The 11,374-nt window shown below is 27.9% G+C and overlaps 1 protein-coding gene across 1 annotated transcript; it reads left to right on the forward strand.

Moving 5' to 3' along the window:
* Positions 1-4,229: 4,229 nt before the first annotated feature.
* Positions 4,230-5,279, forward strand: LOC107463355 (uncharacterized). The gene is made up of 2 exons (XM_016082138.1): positions 4,230-4,772; positions 4,872-5,279. The coding sequence occupies exons 1-2, from the start codon at positions 4,230-4,232 to the stop codon at positions 5,277-5,279; spliced, it is 951 nt and encodes a 316-aa protein (XP_015937624.1).
* The last annotated feature ends 6,095 nt before the right edge of the window (positions 5,280-11,374 follow it).

An 11,374-nucleotide genomic window follows, 5' to 3' on the forward strand; every position in this document is an offset into this window, starting at 1 on the left:
CGATGAAACCTATACACTTTCGGGCCACGATTATACCGGGTAAAAACCGGGTGAAAACCGGGCCGTTAACATTATATTACCTTGATACCTTCTTCTAAGTTAGCATGTAAAAATATCCAAATTTCCAAGACTCCAACTATTATTTAACATGGTAAAATTCACTTAGAAAAATATAATAAGAACTATCTTTTCTCTAAAATTAAAGCATAACCATAATCAATACTAATATTGCCTAATAACACCAAATATTTAAATCAATACAAATAACACAAGATTATGCATTAGTCTAAAGTCTTATGCATTTTAAATATAAAACATTAACTTATAGTCTTATATATAATGACTAGTAATACAAAATATTAATGTTTATAATACTTAAATTTCACATAATAATAGCTATCATCCATCACTAATAACACAAAATATTAATTGTGTATGATGACCGGGCCACTGGGCCGATTTCGGGTGACCCGAGATATGGCCCGGATCCGACCCGAAATAATGACCGGGTCTATTTTTAAGACCCATACCCGGCCCTAAACCCGATGAAATCACACCAAATTAGTCCCAAAAATGTTCGGGACCGGGCCGGGTCTTCGGGCCGGGCTGGGCCATGCACACCCCTATATTTTTCTAAGTGAATTTTACCATGTCAAATAATGGTTGGAGTTTTGAAAATTTGGATATTTTCACAGGCTAGCTTATAAAAAAGTATTAAGGTAATATAATGTTAACGGCCCAATTTTCACCCGATTTTTATCCGATATAATCATGATCCAAAAGTGTATAAGTTTCATCGGGTCTAATACCGAATTCGAATCTAATAAATAGACCCGATATATATTTCGAATCAAATCTGAATCACATCAAATCCAATTTCACCCGCCCATACACACCCCTCTTCCACCCACTCCACATAGCATACTCTCATGCTTTTCATGTTCTCTACCTAACTCCACATAGAATCATGCATTACATATTTACATGAACTTCCCTTATGTTAACATGCCGTATCACACTCTCTAACTAACTCTAATAGAATCACTAACAAAAGTATGCTAACCCACTTGCAACTAACTCCTGCTGACTCAGCTCAGTTCTTCTAGAACTTGATGATACTCTGGACTCTTCTCACATACTTCTTCAACCCTTACTCTGCCACCCACACTATCATAATCAATGACAATTTCAATTATTCTTAGCCTAGTGCATCATCAATTCATCATATTATGTATCTATCTAATACAATTGTATTTCATTATTTTCAAACTATATTTATTGAGCTATATGAGTGTGTGCAATATTTATTTTTTTAATAAAAGATATTCGTTTTTTATTTAAGTAAATATTGTTTTAATTTGTTTATTTTCATAAAATCCTGGAAAATTTGAGAGCCGATAACAAAGAGATAGACGCCCGAGTGTCTCTTCCAAATTCAAATTCAACTTCTTTTTTCTTTTTTTAACAAAATATTTCAACAGTAAAACGGAGCTTATTATAAGAAAATCATAAAAGGACTCAATTTTGTTTTGTTCACCTCCGTTTATAAAACTAAAAAGAGAAAGAAGAAAAGAAAGAGATTGCAATAATAATATGCATGGATTGGTTTAATTTAATTTGTATTATTTAATTAGTGTTCTAAATTTCAAATACACGTTATAATTATCTGGAAAAAAAATACACATGTTACATGGTTAATTATTTACTTATTATGCATGAAATAATAAATTAAGAGTAATACATTAAATTGTTTTTTAAATGTTTTTACTCGAAAAATTTAATTTTAAATAAATTTTAATTATTAAGTCAATTACTAACATTTTATTTCGTTAGACAGATTAGTTATCACGTAAAATTCTTTTAAAGAATTTGACAAATCAATTTTTAATAAATGACTAATTTGAAATAAAAATTAATTTTTTTGATAAAATAAAATTTTCAAGAATATATTGAAAACTAAAATATTTCAAAAAAATTTCTTAAATATCGATTTGAGTATTCCTCATAAATAAATTAGCACTTTTTTATGATTAAGACTAATAATTTTATTCAAGTACGTATTCATGTGATGAATAATCTCAAATTCCAAATTAAACTATTTAAGTAATTTTGTTGAATTAAAAAATATGTTCCATGCCAGAAATAATCTTATACTACCAATTGATAGTGGACTAGTGAATTTGTGAACTTGATTAATCTATGGCCATGAACATGAACAATATTATATTGTCAATTAAGAGTAAATTTAAATTCTCTGTTCAATTCACATACTAATCAAAATACAAATAAATTCGATTTAAATTAGTTAGAATTAAGTTTAAAATTATATTTTTAATTTGATTTTAGATTTTATAATTTTATTATATGAAAATTAAGTCCATATTAAGGAAAATTCTTAGTGTTTATTTTTTTAATTTATTTCTTTGATTTAAATTATCGATGACAAGTTCTTTGAAAAATTAATAAAAGAATTCTATAATTATTTATCCTCTTATTTTTATCTTTTGGTTTTTACTTTTTTTTTTTCTTTTGAAGTAAAAAAGTTCAACACAATCCAGTGAAACAACAAAAATACAAAAAAGAACTAAACAACAAAGAATAAATAAAAAAAAATCTCAATTCATAGTATTTTTAATATTATTATCAACCATTATTAGGATCAATTCTATTTTACTTTTTGTAGTTTATAAGCGACCTTTTGATAATTTTCGTTTTCTCTTTTATTCTTAGATATTTTTTTATTTCTGAATATTTTTTTATTTTATTATGTAATTATAAAAAAAATAAGTAAAAGAATACAAGAGAAAGTAAAAGAATGTGAACTTATTTTACAGTAGAAGACAAGGTCTCATGTTTATTGATGAATAATAAAAGTTTTATTTTTTATTTTTATTTTAATTTAAATAAAAATATTAAAATAAAAGTTTGATTTTTTTTTCATTTTGAATGAACTATTGAGTTCATCTATTCTGTTTATAAACTAGTAAGTTATCATGTTATTTTAAGCACATTGATTTAAATAGATTCCACAATATTAAATATTAATGTTACTTTCAACACTCAACAATATTAGGGGTGTAATCGGCTCGGTTCGGTTCGGTTTTGGACCGAAAACCAACCGAACCGACCTGATCGGTTCTTCAAAGAGACTAACCATTCGGTTGGCTGCAGTTTGAGCAACCGAACCGAACCGAACCGAACCAACAGCGGTTTGGTTCGGTCGGTTTTTTCGGTTTTTTTATACCTACTTATCTGAATTTAAAATGCCATAAAATAAAATTTAAAACCTTCAATAAACTAGAAAAACAAGAATTTATCACATCCAAATCCAATACAAATTCAACTTAATTAAACATAAAACAAAGACAATTAAAAATGTCTAGCAAAACAACAAGGTTAAAGGGTAAATGTGTAAAAACAAGGTTTCTTAACTAATATTTCGGTTCGGTTCGGTTCGGTTCGGTTTTTACTGAGCCAACCGAAAGCCGAACCGAACCGATCGGTTTAATTCGAAAAAAGCCAAAAAAAACCCGATTTTTTCGGTTTTCCTTTCGGTTGTTGTAAATTTCGGTTCGGTTTTGCGGTAAAATTCGGTCCGGTTCGATAACTTACACCCCTAAACAATATTGGATAGATTTACAGGATAAAAGACTCCTCTATGGGAGTAGCTGCCATATTTATTACTCGATTTTCTAAAATGGGGTTTTCGTGCCAAAAAAAAGGAAGTGAAAAGCATGCACACTATTCTGACAAAACATCGAATAAGTTATGGTGCCTTAAAAGCAACTTCAACGGTAGAAAAATTTTGAACCTCATTTATTGTATGTTAGTAAAAGGTGAGGATCCATCATTGGAACAAATTAAAAGTGAATTTTTTTACAAAGTTCAGAACAATAAAAGTCCTATTTAGAGAGACACTCTCTCTCTCAAAAAAAATATTTTATTAATAAAATTAATACTTTATTAGAAATTTTGATGATATGTTTAACGAGGCTTTGTATGGTAAAAGAAGTCGGCAAGATAACACAGTTATAAATAATTGGATCGATGAGTGCTTACTCCAAGATTCAGAAAAAGAAGATATCGATAGAAGCTCTATTCCAATTACTCGTAGATGGATCAACAGAGATTGAGAAGCAGGACATGATCGCCTTTTTCAAGATTACTTTGCAGATAAATCGGTGTATAATGCTGACATTTTTCGACGGAAATTTTGAATGAAAAGACATATGTTCCTTCAGATAGCAGACGCTCTCTCAAACGTCTATCCTTATTTCCAACAGAGGGTTGATGCAACTGGAAGAAGAGGCTTGTCGCCACTCCAAAAATATACCGCTGCGATACGGATGTTAGCATATGGCGTAGGAGCTGATGCTGTTGATGATTATGTGCGCATAGGCGAGAGCACTACAATTGAATACTTGAAAAAATTTGTTGAAGGTGTCATTTTAGTGTTCGAGGATGAATACTTGCAAAAATCCAAACCAAATGACGTACAACGCCTGCTACAAATGGCGGAGGGTCGTGACTTCCCTAACATGTTGGGTAGCATTGACTGTATGCATTGGCAATGGAAAAATTGTCCAAAGGCGTGGAAAGGTATGTACATGAGTGGTTATCGTGGGGTTGCAACCATAGTACTTGAGGTTGTAGCATCTTCAGACCTTTGGATATGGCATGCGTTTTTTGGAGTTTCTGGTTCAAATAACGATAACAATGTGTTAGATCGTTCTCCAGTGTTCGATGATATTCTTAACGATCGTGCTCCGGAGGTAAATTATACTATTAATGGTAATAATTATACTATGTGATATTATTTAGCAGATGGTATTTATCCTGAATGGGCCACATTTATCAAATCAATCTCAAAGCCACAAGGAGAGAAACGCAAGTTATTTGCACAATACCAAGAAGGGCAAAGAAAAGATGTTGAGCGAACATTCGGAGTGTTGCAAGCACGCTTTGCAATTATACGTGGTCCAACTCATTTTTGGAAAAAGAAGAAGCTTGCCAACATAATGGGAGCTTATATTATATTGCATAAAATGATTGTTGAGGATGAAAGAGACACTTATGCGAAAAAATTTGCTCAAGACTTAGAGTATGATGATGTCGAAAATGGCTTATCACAACCTCAGCTGGGAGAAGAAGATTTCGCACCATACCATCAATTTCTCCAACGAAATGCCCAACTTCAAAATAGGCAGCAGCATAGACAATTGAAAGAGGACTTGATTGAACACATATGGCAATTTCACAATGCTTGTCGTCAACTATAAAGCTTGATTATGTTTTTCTTTGTATTAAGTAATTTTATAAATTAGTGTAACCTCGAATTATATATTGTGTATTATTATTATATATGAATTTATTTAATATTAATATCTTTTAATAGTGAATTATTTTTAAACTTATAAATTTAAATAATATTATTGAAATTGAAAAAAATTAATTATATTAATTTCAAGTATTTTAATTAATTAATTAAGTGGAATCACAATAGGAACTAAAGTTAGTTCCTCCTAATGGAGAAGAGAGAGACGTTTTGAGTTCCTATTTACCGTTTATAACGCAAAAATTGATGTAGAGTTACTTTTTATGACAGTTGGGCCATAAACAGGAATTAGAATGAGTTTCCTACTGAAGATGGTCGAATGTCTTAATAATAGTACTAATAATTTTTGAATTCACACAACTCATGGGTCTTCTCATGAAATGGCACACATATATATTTTAGGATATTCAAATTAAGTGAATGTTATAGTGAAAAAAATGAAGAGATAAAAATCCATTCTTATAAATAGTTAGATATTTATTTAAAAAAATATAAGATAAAGTATTATTTTGGTTTTTAATGTTTGGGTCGAATTCTAATCTAGTCCTTAACGTTTCAAACATCTTATTTTAGTTTTAAAAAGTTTCAAACGTTCTATTTCAATTCCAACAAAATTTTAATCGGGTTTAATTTTGTCCCACTACTGAAAAACTAATACCATTTGATTTCGGTATATAAGTAAAATCGATTCATCAACGATCATTAATATAAAAGTTTTTTCTTTGATTTTAAAACGTTGATAATTTATTATCAGGATTTGGAGTTTTGAACAAAAAAAAATAGATAAAATACTAAATTGGTCTATATGTTTGGGGCTAATCCTGTTTTGGTCTCTTTAAAGTGTCCTATTTGAATTCAAAAAATTTTATTCAACTTTAATGTAGTCCTACTGTAAAATCAATATTAAATAATTAACGTCACCGTTTTGCTAAACTTTAATGTCTTCTTCTGAAGAAGAGATACAAATTATGAGAGATACACGATCAGCAGCAAATACATCACGATAAGCACATTCAAGCACATAAAAAATATCATCGAGAACTCGCTAATTCTAATTTTCAAGTAATAAAATTAAAGCCCTAGATGCGGAAAAGAAGCTGAATCAATATTCAATTTTTTAATCCAATGCTCTCAATTAGTTTAAGTATGAAAAGAAATTGATATTCTCGACATACGCTTGAAGTAAACTATATTCTTTGAAAATAGTGGAAGAAGATAGCGTGTAAAAATAAGAATTTATATCAATAATAGTTGTCATATGAATAAAAAATATATAATAAAAATATAACATTAAAACACTAAAAAAGTTACATCAGAATACAAAAAAATAATATAAAAAATATTTATCATAAATATAAAAAATTTTGATAAAAAAATTTAAAACCAAGAACATATACAAAAATTATTGAAAAAATTTCATGGTTATTTGCATCTATTTTATAGGAAAAAATAAACAATAAAATTGATAGAAAATAAATAAATTTTTTATCTAATTTTTTAATAATAATCAACTTTTCTCAAGGTGAACTCAAAAACTAGAATATTTAACTTCACCAAATGCACCCTAAGAAAAGTTGTTCACGACACACCCTAAGAAAAGTTATTCATTGGTTTACCAGAAGTCCAGAATAGAAAATATGATGACAAATTAACAAATGAAAAAGAAAGTTGTTCATACTATTATCCAAATGATCAAAGCTATGGCCCAAAGCAAGCTGATCTACCAACAATGGACTATATCATATCAAAGAAATCAGCCCAAAACTGACTAAGAAGCATTTAAGGAGATATGGTCAGTAAAGAAAAAATTATCACTAACTTTTCAAAGCTATCCCCTCCATTATTTATGATATTATCCTTATAAGGGGTAGTTACCATAACTTGAGAAAAAATCACCCATTACTTAGAAACGAAGGATTCATGAGTGATAACCACCAAATCATTACTTTTTTTTATATAAATATCCTATTAAATTTAGGTATTTTTTAATTTTAATTTTTTTATAAATTTATTTAAATTCTTATCAATTTAAACATCCTAATATTTACAAATACTCCTAGTTATTATTTTAGAACTGACACAAAAATACACCAAACATTTTTACTATCATCTTTGATCTCTTTTACAAAATCCAATTTTTTATCATTCGTTTTAAGTATGTTTCGGAACAAGAAGAATGTATACTATTATCTTTTTTACAAAATTTTGCTAGACTAATTAAAATTTTGGTAATAAAATTTGAATATTGATAATTTTATTAGAATAAAAAAATGAATAGGAATAATAATGCAAACAAACGGATAAAAAAAAATAGTTCTCACGCATAGCTAACAATATAAATTGGTATTGATGTAGCTTTTCTTTCTTTGATCCAAAATAATAATAATAATAAATATAAAAAAACAATTTATTCTTCTTCTGAGTTTTGATTAATTTAGCTTGTCGCTTTATACTTTAAACTTTAAAATGAATTAGACTATTATTTCTAAGTTGGAATATATGGAATATGAATCAATTTTTCTCACATCTCCAGGATGAAAACACTAATTATTTGGTCAATAATTCAAAATTACAAGGGGGTCAAAAGTCAAAACTCTACATATTTCTCTTTTGGTGGGAGGGGTAGGTTTTTGTCCTCGTTTTGGGCTCCGATTGCAAAATGCCCAAACTCAAATGAATAAAAGCCCCAAATACTATCAAAGTTGGTTGCATTGTTACAAAAACACTTGGTTGTAAATTGGTACCTCTTTAAATTACTAATTGAGCGCAGATTCACAAAGAAATGTTTGTACAAAAAAATGTATGATGAAATGTACCTTGACAAAATAAATGTAACTCCTCTTGTTATAGATACAACAACCTATTGGCTTGGGACAAATTCTTAAATAGAATTTAGATCTTCTATCAATTAAGAAAAAATATAGATAGATAATAAAAATATTAAATAATATGAACAATAGATATATCAAATGTTTAATTTATTAGGTGTGCGGATACTTATCCTAATATTAAGATTTAAGTGGATAATTTAGAATGTAATATGCTTTTACTTTATTAGGCCAATTTTAGAATCCGTTGTTCACATTATTCACAAATGTCATTATCTACCTAACAAAGTCTATCAATTAATTCTCGACTTATCGAGTTAAAAATTATTGTAGAAAATCCCAAAAAAATTGCAACTTATGCTTGCATATATGCAAATTATCTTCTACCTTCCAACTAATTTGAATTAGTCTAACGAACAACTCACTAGTTCACTTAACTAAGTGTTGGATATTTAAATTTGACCTTATACATATAACAATCTATTTATCAACAACAAATATTTAATATTAACTAATTAAAAATTAATTTTTTATACTTATTTTATATCCAAACAGTTCTTCATCAATTATATACTTATTGATATTTAATTTCGATATAATCTAATGGTAATTTAATGGTTAAATCGATAAAATATATATCATATAAAAAAAAGGTTATAAACATCATAAATCATCACTTCACTTAAATTGATATCTATATCATTTCATCTTATGATGGAAGAGATTTTGCTTCGCATTTAAGGGGTTTTCTTTTTTCCTTCTTTTTTTATAATTCTTTTAAGGATTATTCTTCAGATTGAATTGGCACGCTTACACGTGAATGTACTTACAACAATATTCCGAGCCACGAAGAACAATATAGCTGACACCAGTAGTGCAGGTACTCATAAGTTGTGTCTTTATCCTTTAGGAGTCACGTGATCATGCAAAAGCTTCACTTCACATACTTTTATTTTATATTATTCTAATCCGTAAATATTATCATTTTATATTAGTATTTAATCAATAATAATTTATATTTATATTTATAAAAATTTATATATANTTATACTAATTAAATATTAGTCAAAATTATTTCTGTTTACGTTATGGTTGCTTCAATCCTCCGCTAATAAATTGGGACATCTAATGTTTTATTTTTTTTTTTAAATTTATACATGGATAAAAGATGGTACTTTTTTTTAAAATGGGTCTGACGATTAATTACAATAATATGGCCTACAACTTTTTTGCAGGATGCGAAAAACATCTATTTAGAGTGACCTATAATTCGTGGCTGATTTTTTTTATATAAAAATTATTGTTATATTATTTTTAGTTATAAAAATGTGATATATTTTAATTTAGTATTGAGATAGTTATAAATTGGAGAATAAATTTTGTATTTTAAAAAACTTAAGAGTTTAAAGTTTACAAATCGAATTGTAAGTTGAGATTTAAAAATTTTTAAAAATTTAAAATTCACAAATTGAAGTATAAGTTTTATATTTTAAACATTTAAAAAATGAAAATTTACAAATCAAACTCTCTCATTTATAATTTTTACATAAAAAAAAATACACACAAAGTTCACACGTTAAAAAATATTACTATAAATTCAATATCAAAATTAAAAATCTTCCAATTCGTAGACTACCAAAACAGTCTTTTTACCACAAATTGCAAAAAGTTTTTCTTTTTGGGCCCCATTTTGCAGGTTGCGAGAAACCCTTAAGCAATGACCAATATTTTTTTATATTTTGCAAGTTTCTTAATATTTTTAACAAGACCTTGGCCAGGGAGGAATCTACTCTTGAAGTAGTGGAGGCAAGTGCCTCCTATGAAAATTTGAAATTTTTTTGGTACTTCTTAATAATATAGGTTTAATTGTCTCCATTACAAAATTAATTTTGTCCCCACAACAAAACTAATATAAGTTATTGGCAATTTTTAACTTGCAGATATTTTTATATTTGAAATAAGACTGAATAACTATTTTAGTTTTTTAATTGGTTGAAAAAATAAAAAAATTAATTCTAAGATCATATATTAGGTGCTGTGATATTGGACTTATTGAAATCCTCCAAAATTTTGAAATCTTAAATATAAAATTATATTTAGTAATTTGTTGGTTAGATAATTTAAAAAGTAACTATATTTTACAAATTACAATATTATAATACAATTGTAAAAATTATTATCATACTATATATATTTGCCCCCACTGTTAAAATTTTCTGGATCCATCTTCCAATCAACCAAGTACAGAACAAAAGATGAAAGTCCTCCACCTCCGATCCCTAACGTAATCAATCTAAAACCCAGCAAATGATTTTGTTCTCTACTTTAAAACAGATCCAAGAGATCGTCACTAATTCCTAATATATGAACCCGATACACTTGAATTTTAAACAGAATCTAGTGCAAGTGCTCAAAATCAATGGTATTAGATAATACAGATTACAAAGCTAAGTTGATGCTTCAACTATTTTATGAATCACGATCTGCTGCATCTGTTAATTGAAATGAACAAAGAAAAGAAAAAAGAGGCAGCAGCATTGTGCACCTTGCAACGAGAATAAATGAGGCGGAGAAGGCGGTGTTCGTTGGCGGTGCCGGAGGCAGAGTTTGCACGCGGCAGTGAAGAGATCGGAGGGATGGTGGAAGAAGATTAGAGATTTGGAATGGAAAAAAGATTTAACTCTGATATATTATTAATGTAAAGTATTTTATACATGCATTTAATTAAATAACGTCAAATCAGTAAAAATAATTAATTTTTATATTAACTATGTAAATAGTCATAAAAAAAACAAACATAATTATAATTTTTATATATTAAAAATTTTAATTTGAGTGGACTATTACCTTTTTCCTAACATTAGTCTTCATCTTTATTAATTGAATAGTGTTAGGGAGTCAATGGCCTAAACGTACAATGTGTACAATGGGCTAAATCTTAGGTTCGAACTCTTGACCTTCTGGATCTGGAATTCTAATACCATTTCCTGAAACCACTCATCCCAAAAGCGTAACCTAACAAGACAACGTAACACTAATGTTCATATCTCTAATACTTCCTAAACCTTCATTGTACACATTGTACGCTTAGGCCATTGGCTTCCTAGACTTTCTCTTTAAAATTTATTAAAAAAAATTAATATATTTAATTAATTTATTATTTAATAATTATTAATTATTATTTTTATATAAAGATAAAATCATTTGAGTA

Source organism: Arachis duranensis, chromosome 8, assembly GCF_000817695.3.
Source record: "Arachis duranensis cultivar V14167 chromosome 8, aradu.V14167.gnm2.J7QH, whole genome shotgun sequence".
NCBI classification, from domain to species: domain Eukaryota; kingdom Viridiplantae; phylum Streptophyta; class Magnoliopsida; order Fabales; family Fabaceae; genus Arachis; species Arachis duranensis.